Here is a 22,708-nt window from a genome sequence, read left to right as displayed (position 1 = left end):
TAACCCATGCGTCCTTGAAAATTGTTCTCATGTCACCATATCCAAAGGTACAAAGTCATCATATACAACAAATCCGTGAGGTAGCATTTAAAAAATTTAAATAAATGCAATATTAGCACTTTTAAAAGCAAAAAAAAAAAATGCTTACCAGGCTACAGGTGAAGCAGTTCTTCTACCAGCTGGTCTCAGCTTCACACCTTCTAAAGTCTTGTAAACTGTCCTCATTTATGTCCAAGAGATAATCTTTTACATTTTGATCCTTTAATTTTTCATATTTAAAAAAGTGTGTGTGCTGCTGGGCATTCATGTGTGTTATAAGCAAACACGTGTTGTCGTCCCGTTTATAGGCACATATTACTAACGTAATCTTCAAATAAAACAATTTTGCGCAATTGACTTCAGACTAGGTTTTAGTTGGTCAATGGCGAAGTCTATTTTAGTTGCCTCCAGCACCAATAATGCGCCTGAACACGCCGCAAATGCATTTGCTATTTAAACAATGTGAGCAAATAGAATTCAGATTGTCCTGTAATGATAATTTACCTGTCCTCGACAGCAGTGGCTCCCAGCAGTATGAAATCCTTCTCGATGACATCATAGACTTCAGACAGTTTCTTGTCGCGATCCTGCAGCGCCAGTTTAGCATCGTTGAGGAGTCGACACGCTTCTTCATACTGCTCATTGCTCAGCTTCTTATACGCCACACAGAGAGTCCGTAAACCCTCCTAAAGGGGAAATATGTGTAACAAAGTTAAAAGCCACATAAAGTGCCATTTACATTTATTTACACAACAAAGCAATTATAATTACCAGAATACTTTCTTTATTCTAATAATACTTGATTTCTAATAAATAAAAAAGATCTTTATTCTAATAAATGCAGTAGAACTTTATACTAAGAAGACTAATATATACTTAATATATAATATAGTATACCATTGTATATTATAGTATTAACTTAGAATTATGATTTAGAGTTAAACCCCGTTCAGACTTTCGACGTCATTTCACATTATTTATTATGCCTCAACTTGTATACTTAAATGTTCTGATTTCTTTGTATGAATTCAATATTTGGCTTGATGGCTACATCTGGTGGAACTTTTGTGTCAATAGCCCACTTACAAAATTCCCTTACTGATAAAATGCTGATGTGTCAAATACTTTTTTTCCCCGCTGTAGCTTCTCTATGCATTTTAAAATTGAGGGGTGAGCTGTGAACGGAGTTGCTGGTTGCAAATCAGAATTTCACCGCTAGATGCCGTTAAAAAACCCACTTCCTGTCACCAACATTAAATGACACCCATGTCACCAGAAGTCAAGCTTCCATTAAAATGAATGAGATCAAAAGCTTTGGCTTTTGTACCTAAAAGATGCATATTGGCACCTTAGAGGTACATACTAGTGGTACAAAATGGTACCAAATGGTACATATTAGGACCTTTTCAAAAGGTACTGAGTGTAATGCTGCGTTTACACCGGTAGAGGTAGAGGCGTGAAGCGCGAGTGATTTCAAAGTTAAAGGTGTAGCGGAAGATTTTCTCGAATTTTAGAAAAGAACCGCCTTCTCCACTTAAAAAAAAATGCAATTGCGCAACACTCCTGATTGACAACTAGGAGAACCAATAGTCTTGATGATCCACCCGGAAAAAAAAATCCTCCGCAATACCTTTAAGTCATCCTAAAGAGTGTAGGGTTGTTTTAGATAGAAAAATTAACAATACTGTGTTAACAAAAACCTGTTTTTAATTCCCAAATGTGCATATTTAATCTTGGTTTACTTGATGTAAGTGGACGGTTGCGCGAAGTATCAAAGAATAGACTTTTTAATTAAACGTTCCAATTATCACTGCTCATAAAACACTGCTACTTTATGTGAACTGTCAGCCGAGTCTCCTTCACACATTCTTTAGCACAAAGATTGCTTTTTTGCAACTGAAACCTTTTTACTATGGCTACTGATGCCATGAATCAGCACTGGTCCCAGGTCAACTAAACCCCTTTTCAATGTGATGTCATCCCTGACCCAGATCTGCGAGTAGCACAAAGAATTTACACAGAGCTGCGCTGATCTCCGAGATGAGATTCATTCCTCATGCCCCAATATTATATTATTTCCCAGCCTACGATGTCTGATAAATGATCAGTGTCATATTCATTGGATTATAAATAGAAAAATAGAGTATCAAATGACTTCTGGTCCTTCTAATGGCAGTTGTTTTTAACAATCGTTCCTCTAATGAAAGCTAATGAGATCAGGGTTGGGCCGTAGTTTAAAAACACATTAATAAAAGACATTCCTTCTGTTTCGCTTTCTCCGTCCTTGCTTCTTCAAGTATGACATTACCTAAACGAAAGTTGTTCAAACAATAGCATGCAAGAAGATCTTTTGTTCTGCCAAGGTGTGATTGTGGCCTATAAATAGCTCTGCTAAAATAAGAAAGAAGATGAAGATGTTTCCGATTTGTGCTCACCACAGCGTTGTGCTCTACGCGGGCTTTGACCTGCTCCACCTTCCCAGAAATCACCCGTGGGAAAATAGAGGAATCTGCACCTTTACAGAACAAGTAGTATTCTCCTACAACAAACAAACAATTATGGATACAGTAAAATGTTAGCAACTGGGTAACCAATATGCCATTACTATATTTTGAGCATTCATTTATAATAAGTAAATATGTTATTGCAGAATCAGCGGTTGAAATTGAAATTTTCAAGGGTGTACACTGTGGCTCGTCATGTCAAAATATGTGTTTGCCACGTCAGGTAAACCCTTCCGCAACTTTTTAAACATGTAAGCATTGCCCTATGGCAAGCGGCTGCATGTCCATGTGTCTGTTTTAAAGATCGCTCTGAATGGGATCTCTATGGAAAGTTGGAATACAAACAAAATGGAATTATTATTGTTTTTGCAGAAACCTACCCATATTCAAAAGCTGATTACAAAAGAACTACTGAAGGTAGGATGAAACGCTTTATTTATTTGAAAGCAGAGGGTCTGTTCTTTCATTTGGTATATTGTATGTTTATATATTTAAAAAAAGAAAATTTTCTGGAAGGCATTAAACTTTTGTGAAAATAATGAAAAACGCTGGCGCTGGCTGGCAACTTTTTTTAAAAACACTGGCGGCGAAAGAGTTAAGAGACATATTTATATTTAATTTTGTGTAATATTAAACTGTACTTGTCAAAAAGATTTGCAGCATTCGGATTACCGGGCGTTATTAATTTTGAGTGGTTGTTGTCTGGGAATAACAAACTAATGCATATGTCACGACTGGCCAATCAGAATCAAGCATTCCAACGAGCCGTGTTATAAAATTATTCATTCATACATATATGAATTTAATGTTTTCTAATTCACTTAAAGTCAACATGATTTATAATTGACCATATTTATTTTGTATTACACATTCTTGGTCTTACAAACAAATTATCTTTGCACGTTTAACAAATCAAATTATTATGACGTGCTCCACGTTAACTGATCCTTCATTTTTTCAAGCTCTTCTTCCAATCACATTTCTCCATTCTAGTAATGCCCATTTTCATGCACCAAACTGTTACCATTGGATAATATATGTTCAACTTCATCTTGTTCGTAGGCTCAAATGGGTCAAGAATGCAGTTTCATGTTGACTATATTCGCATATACTCGTTTTGTAACTATTCAAAATATATTTTCAAATAGCTTTTAAATACATAATATCCAGTTATTTAGTCAGTATGTGACTACATGTATTTAGGAATCTTACAGATGTTTAAATCCAGCACTCATTTGTATACTAGCCACACATACCGGACCCTCAATCTGGAAACACACAGTGACTCAAAAATATTCACTGGAATGTGTAATTGTCGCTTGCATTTTTGATATTCGTGTGTTTGTGCACTGAACAATACCTTAGGGACAAGATTATCCATAGACGCATCCTAAATCTGACAAGTCTTATGCATCCTCAAAGGCAAAAATGATTCATAAAGTAATATTTTAATTTTTTATGCAAAGTTTTTTTGGAAAGGATTTAGGTATTATGAGCCCGGTCAATGCAGCCAGGAGATTTTATCATACCTGTGCTTGATTTTACGATTACGCTCATTCTTCTCCTCACCGAATCAAAGTTCAACACCTCCAACAGTTCAAATCTGCAAATGCATAAACGTGCAAATGAAACAATCATTTCAAATCTAAATATTAAATGATCTGCAAGCTTTACACACACTAATCCTTTCCATACTACAACACCTGTCCCTTTACAAACATGAGGTATAAATTTAAGCATGACAATGCTATTTTAATAAACATAACACAGTTACATTAATATGATAACCTGCTGAGTAAACACACAGATGATTATACATAACAGAGCATAAACCTGGCCCACTGCTGAGCTTTCTTTCAACGCCACATGTGGCAAAAACGTATAGCGTGACAAGAAAACTGAACAGTAATGGGTATGTTGTATATTAGCTTTGACATACAGGAAAGTAGGATTGTGGTTAAGGCTCTTTTCTTATACTGGCAGTGCAGCTAACCGCCTGACTTCCTAACACTGTTTCCTGTTGGTCATTGCCGCCCCGCTGTTTTCCAGATGGCTCACCTCTCCATCTCATCATCTCTGTTAAGGAGCTCCATGTGGCTGTCCTTAAGTCGAAGATAAGTGAAGCCCAACCTGTGCAGGTGAGAAAAAGCCAAAGCCAGGTGAGTCCAAAATACATTATACATTTGAGCTTTTGTGTATGATATTTTAAACCCTGTCCCTTAATGGACTCGGCGTATAAGCAATTCTAACTTCTGTGTTAGTGTGTGCTTATGTAAGAGATTGAATCTCGCCTCTGCATGCCCTCCACTAACGCAACTTCATCCGGAGAAGATGAGATGTAGAAGGAGGTGGATTTGCCTTGATGGATTCCTCTTTTAATGCCGTCCACCGTCTCCTCTTCCTTCACCTGAACTGTGTGACACAGACACAGAGCCCGGAAAAACAGCTCCTCGCGCTCCTGATAACACATATGCACCACGGGGGATTAACACTTGCGTACCTGTAGCCCAACTGGAACAGTATCGTGCCAAGGTCATGGATACAAATCCCAGCGAATGCATTTGGGAAAAACAATCCGCTCAATAAATAAATGTAAATTACATAAGCTTTCCAAGAAAATCCCTTCAATACTGATGTTTCCTGTAAATATGTGGATACATTTTATACAACCAGACATTAAAAGTCTCAAAGCCACAAGAGCAATGAACTCTGACATCACAGTTTATTATGCACATACACATGCAGTACCATACCAGAATACAATTCTAGTTTACAAATTCCTTAATGGATTTTTACAGTTAATCTGCTGAATTAATGTGTCATCAGTCTGAGCTCATTTATTAAACGATAAAATTAGGATCCATCCATCACTCCACAAATCCACAGCTAAAATACTTCAGTCATCATGGTGAAGTGATGGATGGGTGTAATGAAACTTAACTCGCTACTGATAATACCTCATTCATCCTCTCAAAATGTTGCCTTGCCGTCGCATAATTATAGATTTAATCAAACCCGCACAGCAGTTCTACTGTATATGGACACTTGGGTACGATTCAAAATAAAGCTATAAATGTCTATACAACAGAACATCAGAACAAGAGACACTTATTGTTTTAAGATACCACAGCCTCACTGCAAAACATTTTACTATAAAAGTTAATTAGGATTATACATGGCCTTGGCATTTTTTGTTTGCAGACTGGATTCACACATTCACACTCTATCCCCAAAAAACCTATAACAAATACGGTGGTTATGGTAAGAAAAACAAAATTTAGTAGCTCACCTTTCCATCTATGCCAGGAGAGGAGTCGATCATGTCCATGCCCTCCGCCCCGGGTAAGATCTGCCCATTGCAGATGGCATGTGGTACGTAAACGTGTCCATCCACACAGCATTCCTTCAACTCCATGCTATTTTCTGTCAAAGTTCCAGTTTTGTCTGTGAAGACATATTCAACCTGTAACAGAGAAGGATGTGATTACTCATCAAATATTGACATCACATCACATTTAAAAACATATTGCCAAACTTTACATACAATGTTGGCAGACATGACATCTAATCACATGTTGACACACATCTAAATCACATGTTGACATGCATCATATCGAATCACATGTCGAAATAAGCCATCACATTGAATTGCATCTATACACATCATATTGACACACATCACATCTATTTGCACGTTGACACACATCACATTTATTAACACATTGGCATGCATCATATCATATATCACATGTGATATGTCCCATGTCAACATCGAAATCACATCGATACACTTCACATCAAAACGCACACTGACAAAAATCTCATCTAATCGCACGTTGACACACATTACATCTAATCACATGTTGACATGTATCGTATCGAATTACAAATTTCGACATGAGACATATCACATCGAATCACATTTATACACATCAAATCAAATACTGACACACATCACATCTATTTGCACGTTGAAACGCATCACATTTAATCACACGTTGACATGCATCATATCACATGTGATATGTCCCATGTCAACATCGAATCACCACGATACACTCACATCAAATTGCATACTGACAAACGTCACATCTAATCGCACGCTGATACACATTACATCTATCACATGTTGACATGTATCGTATCAAATCACAAATGTCGGCATGAGACATATCACATCGAATCACGTCGACACACATAACAATCGCCTACTGACAGGCATCACATCTAATTGCATGTTGAGACACACATCACATTTAATCACACGTTGACATGCACCATGTCAAAATCAGATCACATCGATACACATCAAATTGCATACTGACAGACATCACATCTAATCATACGGTGACACACATCACATCTTGTCACATGTAGACATGCATTATATCGAAATCACACCTCGACATGAGACATCACATGAAATCACGTCGACATGCATCACATCAAATTATATATTGACCCACATCTAATCGCACGTTGACACACATCACATCTAATCACATGTTGACATGTAATGTATCATATCAAATCACATGTTGACATGTATCATATCAAATCACATGTCGACATGTGACATATCACATTAAATCACATGTCGACACACATCACATCTAGTCACATGTTGACATGCATCATACCAAAATCACATTTCGACATGAGACATATCACATTGAATTACGTCGATACACATCAAATCCCATACTGACAGACATCACATCTAATCATACAGTGACATGCATCATATTTAGTCACATGTTGACATGTTTCATATCAAATCACATGTCAACATGAGACATCAAATCATGTCGACACACATCAAATCGCATACTGATCACATCTACATCACATCTAATTACAAGGTGACACACATCACATGTTGACATGAATCTTATCAAATCACAAGTCGTCAGGAGACATATCACATTGAATCACAACGATACACATTACATCTAATCGCACATTGACACACATCACATCCAATCGCACATTGACACACATCACATTAAATCACACGTTGACATGCATCATATCATATTACATGCGATATGTCTCATGTCAACATCGAATCATGTCTACACACATCACATTAAATCACATGTTGACACACATCACATCTAGTCGCACGTTGACACAAATCACATTTAATCACATGTTGACATGCATCATGTCAAATAAAATGTCATCAGGAGACATATCACATCGCCACAAATCACATCAAATTACATATTGACACACATCAAATCTAATCACATGTTGTCACCACATTGAATCACATATTAAACCACATCACATTGACCCAGCTCAGCAGTTTTTCTCACCTGTCCAAGTTCTTCATTAAGGTCAGATGTATTGACCAGCGGCCTCTCACCAAGCTCCTCATCATACATATCATCGTCCCACAAGATGAAGTAGGAGCCAAAAAACTTCTGCATTTCAACGGTTACGTACATGGACACAGGAATGATGTAGTTGAACAGAACCATAAAGGCTAGGAAATCTGTAAACGCCCGGATCAACTAAAGGAAAAAGAAATATGATTGTATGTGATTTGTATTGTGCGGAATGCATTTTCATTGTCTGGTCTATACAAATGTATTTTATCTCTAGAAAATCTATAGGGGTTGTAATGCTGAAAACTCGCTGCAGGTGTTCATATGAATAATTAAAAGAAAACATTACTTGCTAAACACTGACTCCTTATTATTTTGATGTCTCAACCCCCAAGAGTTCAACAAACACAAAGAACTGAGCACTCTCCAGAATGCCTCATTAAAAAAACACATAAAATCTGTGTTTAATGAATACATTATTAAGGGTATTTACCAAGCACATATTCACACAATACATTGTTTAGCTGGTACAAAGAGGATTATTGCAGTACTGAAGTATTGCAGCATGTTTAATGTTGTACTTACTATGTGCCGTTGCCTCTCGGTTTCAGTCTTCTGGTTGTACCAGGGCTCGTCATTGTTTGGGTCGGCCTGCCAAACGTACTTCAGAACCGTATTGATCAGAGCTTTACTGATCAGAATGCAAAGATACACAATCAAGTAGGCATTCATAGACCTGCAAGAGAAACAGCAATAAGATGATCCAAGACTATATACGTATACATAGTAAGTATGTTTTACATTTAAAAATTCCAAAATGATCTGAATTCACTAAAAGTCAATATTTCAACTTTATCCCTCTCAAGGTACTTTTCATTCAATACAAACAGATTTTGTGTTGTGTCTACATCATTGTATCTATCGCTCTGAAAGAGTTGCACAGTAGACACATGCGAGTGTAATCTGATACAATCAGTACCATGAAATACAACAATTTGCTTTACAAACAGGACACTAAACGCATTATGCTGTACATGCTGACGTGAGCAGCCTGCTGGCGTCTTACTTTTCAACAGCTGAGCGTTTCTGAGACTTGGACTGGTAGTTCAGGGCCATCTTGGTTTCCATGCCCGTGTAGATGGCCACAGCTAAGAAAAAAAAACATTTTAAGATCACAATTTCCTTTGATACAGCATCTTTAATGTTATGATAATGTAAAAGCCATTGTTACATAACCAATCTCTTTTTGTCCTGCCATACAGACCCATTATGTCATAATGACTCTATTAAAACAAAGTTAAAGTCTTTCCCGCACTACGAATCCTCATGTGGATAATGTGACATTCACCTCTCTCTCTCTTTCTCGCTTTCTCGCTCTCATCTCACAAGCCTCAGTGATTCATTTAATTAGACTGGGAAGGGACTGACAGAATGACTCAATCAGCAATTCTCTTTCTTTGACTTTCCTACTTAAAAAAATTCTCCCATCATAAAGTTTTGTGTCTGGTTAAAGCTGTGGTTCTCAAACTGGAGGGTGGGCCCCCTTGGGGGACGTGGGATAGTGCCAGGGGTCCCATTTATATGATATTTGAAAAAATACACTCATTTATTATGAATTCTGTGTAATTAAACCTCAGAAAACGAAGGCTACTAAACAACAACACTACATTGTAACATTTAATATGTTTTGTTTAATTCACATTCTAGGTTTGAGATTGTTTTATGTCATACATTTTCTTTGGGGGGGCACCATGCACAAGGGGGGCACATGCCAAAAAGTTTGAAAACCACTGGGTTAAAGTTACATATCTATCATCTCATCATTTACATAGTGTAGATGGTAATGGTGTTCACATATGTATGTATTCCTAACAAGTCATTTTGGATCGAAGTGGCAGTACTGTAAATGTAAAAAAAAGACAAGTAAACATGTAGTGCTTTTTATATCTACCGTATATGAATTCAGTGTTTTTCAGTGTTGCCCCACGGAGAAGTAGGTTCTCAGAACCCAGAGGTCTGAAACAATCAAATTGCATACGGCATTTCAATCAATGAATTCACAAAAAGATGTTAACATGGTCACAATCAAAGTGTCTCTTTGTTGAACTTTTGAAACCCAGATTTTGAAGGTATGAATGAAGAGATCAGATGCAAAAGGCGCTAAACAGCACCTCTGTCAAAAATGTGATAACGGTATTGGCCCAATGCTCTCGGCACATATTATATAAAAATACCTTTGCTTCAAATGTACTTAATCCCATCCTCACGCCATTCAGAAATAACGCTAAACCCATGTCAATTTCTTAGCAGAATTCGCTAACCGCCACGTCGACTTTGTGCACCAAGTAAACGAAAGATGAATTTGATGAATGACGACGTGCAAACGACCGGGGATCACATTCAAACTTGTGTCCTCTATGAGTACTTGGACCTGAATACAACCTGTATGAGGCATTTACATGGATCAAACTTTGACTTTCATCATTTTTTGCAATGTTTCTAGTTACATCTTTAGTGTTTTGCAATTGTTTACTATGTCTAAGTGGAAGTTTTTGACACAAAAGCTTGCATGCACTTAGTGGGGCGTATTCACCCATAGATATATACACTAGGGGCCCTATCTTGCACCCAGCGCAATTGACTTTGTCAGTGACGCATGTATCATTCGTATTTTGCACCGGAGCACAGCGGGTTTTTCCCTTCACAGACGCACGTCGGCAAACTAGGGAATGAACTTGCGCCCCCTGGGCGGTTCAGCGCAAAAATGGAGGCGTGTTCCGGCGCAAACCATCCCTGATGCTATTTTGCAGTTTCAAAAAACAATTGCGCCACTGACCAAAAAAAACTAGTCTAAAGTCAGTGGCGCGTTGCGCATGGTTCATTATGCTATTTAAAGGGCACATGCTTGACCATAATGTATAGCGTGCACAACGCGCACACACTTTGCTTATCTAATCTACACAGATGCAACAGTTATTTTTGCAAATCATAAATTGTTACAATAAAAAATATTAACACATGAGATAAGGGGAATCATAGTGGTGAGCATTGTGGTGATAGTTTAAATTATTGTGTGGCTGCGTTAAAAAATTCTCATGCAAATAACGATTAAAATATTTTCATAAGTTTGTTGTGTGGCTGTATTACGTTGCTTGCTTGCGTTTCTTGGGTCCGATTTCAAAGCCCCCAAACCCTTTCAGCGGTGAGGGTGGACGCAGCGATGTCCTCTGCTAGCGTCAGGTCATGTGTAGAGGCAACCTCCCGTTAGACGGCGTGCCCGATTTATGCTGGAAAGCTGGGATTCCCCCATCTCCTGACATCATTGTAGCGCTTGGCGCAACATCCTGGGGATGCCAGCTGATCAGACAATTGTGGCTATTTCCTCTCACGCCTGTTTAACCGACGCTGATTTGGGCGGGTTTCTCCTATCACCATACAAAACAACTTCTCTGTCTTTGACTGCTTTTACAAGAACGTGGGTCTCCTCGGCTGTGAACCGCTCCTGGGTACGCCTGGTAAATCCGTCATAATAATAGCAACCCGCCATGGAACTTGCGCCCTTGGGTTTATAGCGTTCTGATTGGTTTATTTGACGTTACGCCCAAACCACACCTAAGAATAATGAACCTACTTCAGACCAACCCCTTATTGATTTGCGCCTGGCGCAAGAGTTATTTCTCCTGCCGGGAAAATAGCAACAGCGCCCAAGATCCGCCCACAAAGTCACTTGCGCTTTGCGCTTGCGTTTCAAATCGTTAAAATAGTGCCCTAGATGTCGCCTTGGGGTTCTAAGCATGAGTCAAAACCGCCGCAATCGGAACAGGGGTGTTGTCATAGGAAGTAGCTAGGTAACGCTGCTATCTCCGCCTGTACTTTTGGACTTTTGTGCTGCGTATGGATGTTAGGCCTACTAGCACTATGCATTATAGGTAGAAAAAGTAGATTTTCATCAAAACTTTATTTTTTTTCTGGACTCAATGCTAAATACATGTCTGACTGTTGGAACGAACAAAAACAAAACCTAGAAAATTTCATTCATGACAATTTATGGTGATTTTATTTCTGTTACACCATTGCCTGCAATAATGCTGGTGTGGGGCCCCCTACTTCAAGATGGCGGCTCTATTTGACACATTCGTTCCAATGAACTGCCGCCAAGGTGACATTTGGTGTATTTAGTGTACATTTCTATGGTGTACAGCAAAGCGTTTAAAAACGGCAGACAGAGGCCAAGACAACAGTGGGCGTTTGACTTTTTTATCGCTTTGGTTGCTTGATAATTCTGCTTTGTTTATAAGTCATTGAAGGATGCACCGGTTGGCTGTTGTAATATTTGTTCCGTCGCTCCTCCACTGTGATTGGATGGCCGAGTGAGAAGTGACATTGATTAGCTGAGCAAAGTTAAAAAAATGTTCAACCGGCTGCTGGCATTTTTGAAAAATGCGGGACTTCCAAAAACGGGCTGCAGGCATAAAAACCTTGGGGTTCACTCCCCCTTAGGGGTTGTATACACAAAAACTTTTTCGCCCACGGCCGGCGCATGTTTTCAATTGTTTCCAATGGAAGCTCGGCGTTTTTCAAATAAGCCAGCAGCTAGCGGGTTTTTTCCGCGCTGAAAACCGGCGCTCAGCGTTTTTTCCGCGCTCGGCGCTGAGCGTCGAGAGTTTAAAGAGATTCAACTTTGATTCAAGAAAAGCTCTGCTCGTCAATGTCAGTTCTCACATGGCCGCCCAATCACAGTGGAGGAGGGGCGGGACATTACCACAGCAACCAACCGGCTCACAGCTGAAGTATCACAGCTACCAAAGCGCTGAGCTGAAGAAAGCTGGCACTCAGCTGAAAAACAGCTGGCATTCAGCATCCTCAAGGCGTTTTCAGCCGCGTTTAAAAGTTTTGGTGTATCCAGCCCCTTAAAGAGTTTTGGAGATAAAGACAGTCAAATTTGTTAAATTACAATGAGGTGACAAAAGTGAAAATTTGTGAAAATAAGCCATTTCAAATCTTGACTAATAATCTTTTTATTGCCATTAAACTAAAATTACTGAACCTAAAGATACTGATAAGATACTGATAAAGATAAGAGCTGGATGAAAAATGCTCATTTACAAGAAAACACGTCAGACACACTTAGAGGCTGTTCACATTTTGCATCTAAAACCGTGCTGAAAACGCAATCGTTGGTTGGCTCTTGTCACATGACCTGCGGTGTGCTTACCACATTCTGAAAAGTTGAAATGTTTTTAACTCGATGCGGTCTGGAAAAAACGAGCACGTCGCACTATGTGCGCGTCGAAACTGCGTCGCTTCCATTATGAGCACGCATACCGCGTGCCTGCATCTGAAATAATGAACTTGAGCATGTAAAAGACGCCATATGTGAACTGCCCCTTAGAGGGTTTTGCATCTGAACTCTTTTAGCCTACTATAAACATTTTACACACAAAATCCAAAAATACTGAACACTGAAAGTGAAAGAGATCTGTTCTTTGAAGGTGATAAATTGTCTCATCTGCATTCAATCTTTCACACACTGCTCCTTTAATTAGGAGTCAATTTCCTGAGTATAGATTTACCTCGCGATGGGCTCATCTCGATTCAAATAAATATTGATGCGTCCCACAAATCTACAACGGGAAGGAAAGACAAGAAAAGAGAAATGAATGTCTAGTAAGGGCACAGTGTCACACAACTCCACCCCGGGCTGGAGTATATGTGTGTGTTTGTAAAAAGAGATTTTTGTGTGTGTGTGTGTGTGTGTGTGTGTGTGTGTGTGTGTGTGTGTGTGTGTGTGTGTGTGTGTGTGTGTGTGTGTGTGTGTGTGTACTGCTGATATTTGTACTTATGTGTGTAACTCACCTATAGAGGTCCGGCTGGGGTTGTTCGCATTCTATCGTTGCATGCAGTGTGTCGACCTCCTCTGCTGTGTTGAATGCCTTTGTGTCCTGAACTGCATAATAGGTCTTTGTGTTGAAAAGAAAAGACAAGAAGGAATTTGCCATTCCAAGGTCAGAAACTCTCTCTTGCAGACACAAACTTCTGCAATATACACATCTACGCACATACTGATAACTAAATAAACTTCAATATAAGTCCCTGTGGTAAAATGTTGAAACAAATAACTGACGGCCCCCTGCTTATGCAAGACGCTCAAAACATTTAGTTACGACGTCACTGATGTATTATAATGTACTGTATTGTAAGCTACTCAGTGGTTTTGCTTTACGTCACAGGTTAAAGAAACACTCCACTTTTTAAAAAAAATATGCTTATTTTCCAAGCAATTTTTTTTAAAATCGTTTTTTAATTTATTCAGCTGATCTCTGGGTCTGGCGGTACCACTTTTAGCATAGCTTAGCATAATCCATTGAATCTGATTAGACCATTAGCATTGCGCTAAAAAATAACCAAAGATATCTATATTTTTCCTATTTAAAACTTGACTCTTCTGAAGTTAAATCGTGTACTAAGACGGACGGAAAATTAAAAGTTGTGATTTTCTAGGCAGATATGATTAGGAACTATACTCTCATTCTGGCGTAATAATCAAGGACTTTGCTTCTGTAATATGGCTGCAGGCCGAGCAATGATATTACACAGTGCCCGAAAATAGTCCCCAGCTAAAAGTAACCAAGAGGAAGATTTTCGGCTTCTGCGTAATATCATTGCGCGATGCTAACGGTCTAATCAGATTCAATGGATTATGCTAAGCTAAGCTAAAAGTGGTAGAACAGCTGAATGGGCTCAAAACACTAAAAATCAAATGTTTAACTCTACGGAGCTGGAAAATTAGCATATTTTCAAAAAAAGTGGAGTGTCCCTGTAAATACTGAATAGATTTATCAAATGTATCCGTAATTACAGATAATTACCTAACTGAGCACTCAAATAAATATAGCACCAGATCAAAAATACTGCTTAAAAATACTCTTAAAAGACCCGCCCACTTTCTAGAAATAAACCAATCACCTTATGGCTGGACTCTCCATCTAAGCTGGCTGTCGTGACAAAGCACGTCCCATCCTCTCTACTGGAGGAGAGAAGTATGAGATCACACGGAAATGTCTCGTTCTCTTTCACCTGGACAATGTCACCCACCTAAAAGGCATAAAAAGTCATATTGAAACACGTCTTTGTGCTTATGCCTTAATCTTTTACACACTCATGAGTTTACATAAATCCTGAACAGACCAAGCTCTTCCGCTAGCCGGAGCGTTGCGTAACGGATTACAGATGCTGACCGGATTATCAGCAGGGAAAGCTGTAGTTTAAGGTATTGATGCAAATTCACTTTTTATCATTCAGGGTCTTTATTTCAAACGGTTTTTGTTGCATCAGTCCCTCTTTTTCTATTCCTTCCCTTTAATAATAACAGATTTTACTGCATGAAAACTTGATGCAAAATGAATCTATAATGAATAACTGTTAGAAAGCAACTGTTAGACAATTATACACAAGGCATTGTGGGTAATGTGGGCGCACTCTGTCAGTCTGATTGTTGATGTGCCAACATGCTGCTTCCAAACAGCAATCAGGCTGTGTAAGCACAAGCTGGTTAGCAGAGAGGGATTGTGGGGTAAAACAATATTGTTGTATGTTTAAAGCCAATTTATTTCTCTTTCCACTGTTTTGCTCTCTTAGAAATGAGTGCCAATAAACCCTTTCAGACATTTAAAAAACACTAAATTTGCAGTTTCAACTGTGTGAAATTCAAAACAGGAATGATTGACAGGCGTTTGTTGGTTACACACCCGTAGTTTTTGACTCTGTTTGCGTACAACTTTGCCATGCTGGATGACGTGGACTGGACATTGATTTGTAGAGTTGTCTGCTTTGTGCCTGATCCAGTCCTCATAGCCCTGCAGACAGGAAGAACGGACAGGGAAATGAGCAAAAGCTCAATTGTTAGAGCACTGCATTAGCAGCACAATAGTCACAGGTTCGATTCTCAGGGAACATGCTTAGATTGAATGCACTGTGAGTTTGCCAAATGTATAACTGCAAATGTAAAAGAGCTATATGATAATTAGAGAGAAAAATGTCTTTCCCACCTGTTTGATGGCTGTGACCGTGATGACAAAGAAAAGAGGAAGGCCGCTGGTCGTAGGACTGGTTGGCGTGTCGATGATCAGCTACGTGAAGAGACGGTGAGAGAGGAAACATCACATATCAGGCCGTCACAGAAAGGTAAGCTCATGCTAACAAAACATGTCCCATTCGTCACACCACTTACCTGCACTAGAAAGATGATCAGGAAGTAAAAATTGGCGATTCTTCTGAACTGCTCGAACAGATTCTTCGGTATAAAATTCCAAAAAGTATACTGGGGACAGAATCACAGAGACCAGCTTTATATTTTCAAAAAAGTGGAATGTCCCTTACTCATTTTCCAGCTCCCTTAGAGTTGATAATTTTATTTTTACCATTTTGGAATCAATTTAGCCGATCTCTGGGTCTGGCGCTAGCACAGCTTAGCTTAGCACAATCAATTGAATCTGATTAGACCATTAGCATCGCGCTAAAAATAACCAAAGAGTTTCGATATTTTTCCTATTTAAAACTTGATTCTTCTGTAGTTACATCGTGCACTAAGACCGACGGAAAATTAAAAGTTGTGATTTTCTAGGCATTACGCATTACAGAGATCAGCTGAATGGATTCCAAAATGGTAAGAATGAAAAGTTTAACTCTAGGGGAGCTGGAAAATTAGCATATATTCAAAAACAGTGGAGTGTCCCTTTAAATAAAACACATCAATTCATGTAGCATATGTTGCAAACAACATTAGAAGAGTTTCTAAAAATGGTTTGGAATGTTGGAGTTCCGAGATATTTGAAATGCAGTCAAATTTTTTTGACAGTGAAACTGTATACACTTAAAAATAATTTTTTGTTTCTTCATTAAAAATAAAAAATTCTACCAGATAAGAGATAAAACTAAATAAAGTAAAAAACAGAAAGTGGAGTGAAGCGAAGCAACGCAAAATAAAATAAAATTGTAGAAAATTTTAGTTAAAATGACTGGATTTTAGTTAAAAAGACAAGTTGATTATACTTAAAAATTTGAGTGCAATTTTTTATTACAGTGTAGGTATATTTAGAAGTACAAAAAAAACTTATTAACAAAGTTCGGGAGCAGCATGGTCATGTTATCCAACCAAATAGTGCGAAGAGGTCTCTATATATGCTATAATATTCCAAGCTCGGAGCTCTCCCCTTGGACAGTAGCCAAATATGCTTTATCTTTTTAACCTATATTTATTACATGTTAATGCGAACTCAATAAATAAAATAAATTATTTTATAAATAAAATAAATTATTTTATAAATAAAATAAATTATTTTATAAATAAAATAAATTATTTTATAAATAAAATAAATTATTTCATAAATAAAATAAATTATTTTATAAATAAAATAAAATAAAATAAAATAAAACGTTTGTTTTTTTTCCAGACAGGGTTAAGATTAACATTTAAGTCGTTTTAACAAACATACCTTATAAAAAACAATACTGGTGTGTGTCTTGAAGCAAAACAATGGCACTGAAATATTTTAAGATATGTCAGTGAAAGCTGTGTTTAGTTCAAAAGCATTTTAGTCTAGGACTAGACCTAAGCCCTGTCTAGGAAACCACCCCATAATATAATATTATCACATAAAGGCTGGGTGATCTCTGAAAGCTAATGTTGATATTTAAAAATCACCTAAACAAGCAACCCCTACCACAATATAATCTGGACCTTCTTTTGATAGACCTGTCCTACAAATACACAACCCAGGCAACAATGTTGTTTAGTAGACACAACCCTTACTGCTGAACAAGTGTGTTTTGGTATTGTGCCCGACTCCCTTTTCCAAACAATTTTTTTTAAATTATGCACACAGATGTATAAACAGTCACATAAGCCCTTCAGTCTCATAAAAGATCACCCTATATATCCTGATCACTGAATCTGGGTTTATTTTACAATAGTAAACATTCAGATATTTGCTTTGGCCACGAAGCGCATCTAACCTTGGAGGAGACAATTCTGTTGTCGGGAAATCTCTGTGGAATGTACGCTTCGGTTCCCGGTGGAGGTTCTTTTTGTCCGATATAAACCGTCCGGCTGTCCACCCAATTCTCCTCTCCGGTACACTGAAACAGAGAGACAGAGAGCATGGATTATTCATTTATTCATAAATATTCATACATCATTCATCCATGCAACTGCTTTCTGCAGTGTGGTCTGGCTGCTTGACTTGAGTTTACAGGTCAGATCAGCCCGCTAAGAGAAAACTATTGTGTTTAATAGACGAGCGGCCTGGGATGAAAGTATTAATTTTAGTCTGTTGATACAGAAATAGAGAAAAAAAGAAAACAGATATAGAACGTATGGTTCTTGTCATGCTTGGTTTGGCTCTCAAAGACAGAGGGAACATCGTTTTGCAACAAAAAAACGAGAGAGAGAGAGAGAGAGAGAAAGAGAGAGAGAAAGAAAGAGGATAATAAAGAGACAGAATACACTCAAATAATTTAAAATAGATTACTGAGGACTTTATCTGAGGAAAATAAATGGTGCAAAACTTGTCACTGCAATGCTAGGGTGTTGGAGCTGGTTGCTAGGGTATTCTGAGTGCTATTTCTAATTATTGCTGTGCAGTTGCTGGGGTGTTAATAGTGGTTGATAGGTGTTTGCTTACGGGCTTACTTTTGCTTACTGTATAATATTCTGGTCCCTAGATATGATTTAACTACTTCAATGCAAATCTACAGTATCCTAAGTCTGATCACTTAGAAAATAGTCATTTCAACAAACTTACGGTATTAACGATGGGCTCTGTGATATTAAAGACAAATGCGATATTTAAAAAAAAATGATATAACCTACATATGTTTCATATTTCTGGGGGAAAAAGCATCACAGCAACTTCTGAAAGTGAACAGCCATGATTTACCGTTGAATAAAACAATTAAGACAAATAAAAAAATAAATAAGTAAAAAAATAAAAAAATAAGTAAATAAATAAACAAATAAGTAAATAAATAAAAACTTTTTTTTTTTTACTTATTTTTATTTATTTATTTATTTATTATGTGTCTGAATTGTTTTATTCAATGGCAAAACATGGCTGTCCTATGTATAATGAGATAGAATACACAATAGACCAATTTAGAGTAGACGTCACAGTTACGTCACTGCAAGCTGCGCGCGCAATGCGGTTGCAGAAAAACAGTGGAAATGAATTAGACACGAGTGAAAAGAGCAAGATAACTCACTGGAAAATGTCCGGTTGTGCTGTTAAGTGTCAGAATAAGAATGCCAAAAAAGATGGCTTTCATTTTTATAGAATACCATCGTCGAAGACATCATTTGAAGATAAACGTAGGTGTTTATGATTACAATAAGCCCTTAAACGGACAGAATGGAGCGAGGAAATCATCTGGAAATCTTTTAATAATTAGAATAGAAAATAAGTAGAGAAGATGTCCGGTGTTCTGTCGAAGTCTGTTCCCTCCATGTGTTTCTTATAGCGTTTTTATCATGTTACAATTATAATTTATTAAGGAAGAAATAATAAAAAACAGGAAAATTATGAAATATTTAATAAACGCTATTATATATAATACATGATAGTATTGCTTTTATATGTACTTTACTGATTCAGACTGTAAAAATAATTGATTTAGCAAAAAAGAACAATACATATACATTACATACATGCATATCAGTAGCCAAGCCATTTAAACTTTTGATCTATCTAAAAAAATAAACGTAATGTGATTAAAACGCTATAAGAAACATTGCACTAAAGGGAAACATAAAGGAATCAGACTTCGACAGAACACCGGATCCATAAAAATCACGGTTTAATGCTAAAACACTTCACAACCCTACTGCGGAGCAGTCACTTTCTGCAACCAGTTTGGCTCCGCCCACAAAAAACGTCATCTCTGTTTGCAAACACGAAATTGGTCTATAATATATATATTTGCACAAACATGCATATCCCAATTAAATAGCTTATTTATTGCAAATAACTGCTATATGTATTTCACAACATGCACATATTTCACCACTATTTATATTTTTCGCAGCAGTAATTTTAAGGTGTAATGTAGTGGTGAGATCAATCTCAATTTCGAATCGCAATGAAAAGCTACAGCAGCTGCCACAGGACAAACATGTCGTCAACCGAGACAACGTATGGATAAAACACGCTCTGGAGAACGGTTTCTCAGTTTAGGGCTACTGTAGAAAAATAATGGCGACTCCCACGTTAGGGGACCTGCGGTGTATGTAAATAAAAAAAATGTATGTACCAAAATTCAATAATTAAAGGAGCGGTTTCCCGGACAGGACTTATCCTAGTCCTAGACTAAAATTCATGTTTGAGCTGCCTTAATTTTAAAACATCTTGCATTGAAATATCTATATATTTATCACTACCATTGTTTTGTCTCAAGATGCGGACCAATATTGTTTTTTGTAAGGTATGTAAACTACTAAAAATTTTCTAATATAACTAAGGCCTAGTTCAGAATTAATCTAAACCCTGTCTAGGAAACTGCCCAAATAAGTTTTAAGGGGGGTCGCACATTAGGCGAGAAGCTCCGCATTGCACCGCCTCGAGTCATGTGGAGGACTTGCAGGTATCGCACCCCAGATGTGTACATTAAATAGCGCAAGCTTAGTCAGACACTGTCTACTTTAAGATGCAAAATATACGTTAGCAGCCTATGTTAATCGTAGACAATTTGGGACTAATATGATGCTATTTAATGTTAAACTATGTGAGTGGCGCTCTGTGGCGTGGCAGAGCAGCATCCAGAGTCACAGCGGCCAGTCGCCGCCAGTGTGTATACATTCATAAAAAATAATGGGGTTTTTTTAGATTTATGGCGCAACGCAACGCTTCTCAACCGGTGTGCGACCCCCTGTAGGCTTGTCCAAATCCTTAAACCAAAGAACAAGCCATATTAATAGTGATGTGTGCCTTGATACTGTAAGCAGCTCTGAAAACTAAATAAATTATAGAAAACAGATGCGACCTGTTATTATAGATTATCAGGCTCTTATCCTTAAAACCTTTTCCATTTTTATTTAACTATGTTAAAAACTATGTGGCATCAAATCCCACATTGTGAAATTTTAATCCTTACAGATTTCTCGTTATTCATACTTTGCTCAACAGTTCATACTTTATTCTGAACCATCTGTTCTCCCTGCCACTGATGATTTCACACCAGTTTATAATAGTCTATGTTGGACTATGCAGATAAAGCTGGACCGTTAAGCACATAACATGGAATGTCTTTACATTCCAACACTACCCGTAAACTGTCTGCTATTGGAGTTGCTGTCTGCTATTGGCTGCTGCCTTGCCCCACCCTCTCTCTTTCAGGGTGGGATTAAATCTGGTCGAGCCTCTTAAGCTCTTACATAAGATGAGAAATGTGAGCTATCACCACTTCAAAAAAAACTACTGTACTGTACCGTACAGCATGCAAGAGAACATGATGTATTTTATTCCATCAAGGGGTTAATGTCTTTTGATGCTTTTGTTTATGGCTTTTTTACATTTGCCTTATATGCAAAGCAATTTCAGGTTGGTATTGTCTAGGAATCAAACCAATGACCTTGCCGTTTCTAGCGCCATTCTTTACCCATTGAGCTCCATACACGATAAGGGCAGGATGTCTATGGAACATAAAGATAACACCAGACAAACCAAATCTCTGGGCTGGTTGAGCTCGTGTCACTTGATGAACATCAATTACACAAATATAATTTTTGGGGGATGTCAGAAGAATAATCACGATTAATCGCATACAAAATATATTAATTGCATACATAATATATTTGTGTGTATTGTGTGGTATTATTTTATATATTCAAATCTAAATAAATATAAATATATGCATGTAAATGTTTCTTAAATACATACATGCATGTGTGTATTTATATATACAAAATAATAACACACAGTGCACACATATATTATGCAAAAAAAAACTTTTATTTTGTATGCGATTAATCGTGATTAATCTTTAATTTTTTTCTATAAATCACGCAGACTGACGTCACGTACTGTATAGCAACGTCAAAGATGTCGCATTTGAATCATCTTGTTCATCCTGGCAAATCCTAAGAGACTTGCAGGAAATGAGTTTGAAGTTTGTGACTCATGTTTCACTATGGATGTGTGAGTGATTCTGACCTTGTTGAGCGAGTTCAGCCACCATCAAACACCACACACATCACCAAAGACTTTCAGCTCCACTCAGTCAAAAAGAAACAACACTGAAAAAAAAGATTAATTGAATTTACTACATTTTTTTAAGGTAAATGGTTGCAATAAATTTATTTAAGCTACATTTAAACAAAAAAGATTAGTAAAGTAAAATTAAATATAAAACTTTTGTTTAAATGTAGCTTAAATAAATTGATTGCAACCACTTACCTTAAAAAATTGAGTAAATTCAATAAATCATTTTTTTTCAGTGAAATCCAAGGATCAATCTCGCAAAATAAAATTTCTTGCAAATTTTCTGGCAAATTCACAACAAAGAATTAGGAAAATACACTTTGTTTATAACCGAATTACGTAAAGTAAGTAAAGTATACATTGTATTATAGTAATGACATTTTGGGTGGAAAATGTGTTACCAAAAATCCTAAAAAACGACTTTATTTAGTTTATAAATAAATTTGTAGGGCTGGGTAAAAAATAGACTTTTCGATTAATCGTTTTTTTTTTACGTGGTCGATTCAGAATCGATTCTCAAAGAGCAAAATCAATTTTTTTTCATATTTTTTTCTGCAAACATTAAACTGAACGTAAGATTAAC

The 22,708-nt window shown here is 37.3% G+C and overlaps 1 protein-coding gene across 8 annotated transcripts in view; it reads right to left on the bottom strand.

Annotated features, from left to right (window-relative positions):
• The window catches only part of LOC135746602 (phospholipid-transporting ATPase IH-like), a 91,198-nt gene that overhangs the window by 30,389 nt on the left and 38,101 nt on the right, over positions 1-22,708 (bottom strand). For all 8 annotated transcript variants that reach the window (XM_065265222.2, XM_065265224.2, XM_065265226.2 and 5 more), the window contains exons 2-18: positions 17,891-18,013; positions 16,107-16,196; positions 15,925-16,005; positions 15,625-15,732; positions 14,843-14,971; positions 13,733-13,836; positions 13,450-13,500; positions 9,828-9,892; positions 8,943-9,024; positions 8,462-8,612; positions 7,865-8,062; positions 5,833-6,006; positions 4,835-5,001; positions 4,602-4,673; positions 4,073-4,146; positions 2,475-2,578; positions 544-725 (exon numbers count right to left, since the gene is read on the bottom strand). In XM_065265222.2, coding sequence (XP_065121294.1) covers positions 544-725; positions 2,475-2,578; positions 4,073-4,146; positions 4,602-4,673; positions 4,835-5,001; positions 5,833-6,006; positions 7,865-8,062; positions 8,462-8,612; positions 8,943-9,024; positions 9,828-9,892; positions 13,450-13,500; positions 13,733-13,836; positions 14,843-14,971; positions 15,625-15,732; positions 15,925-16,005; positions 16,107-16,196; positions 17,891-18,013 — 1,955 coding nt within the window. The remainder of the gene's footprint in view (positions 1-543; positions 726-2,474; positions 2,579-4,072; positions 4,147-4,601; positions 4,674-4,834; positions 5,002-5,832; positions 6,007-7,864; positions 8,063-8,461; positions 8,613-8,942; positions 9,025-9,827; positions 9,893-13,449; positions 13,501-13,732; positions 13,837-14,842; positions 14,972-15,624; positions 15,733-15,924; positions 16,006-16,106; positions 16,197-17,890; positions 18,014-22,708) is intronic.

This window comes from Paramisgurnus dabryanus, chromosome 4 (assembly GCF_030506205.2).
Source record: "Paramisgurnus dabryanus chromosome 4, PD_genome_1.1, whole genome shotgun sequence".
Classification (NCBI taxonomy): Eukaryota; Metazoa; Chordata; class Actinopteri; order Cypriniformes; family Cobitidae; genus Paramisgurnus; species Paramisgurnus dabryanus.
The sequence above is the reverse complement of the archived record's forward strand: the minus strand, read 5'-3'. Positions and strand labels throughout refer to the sequence as shown.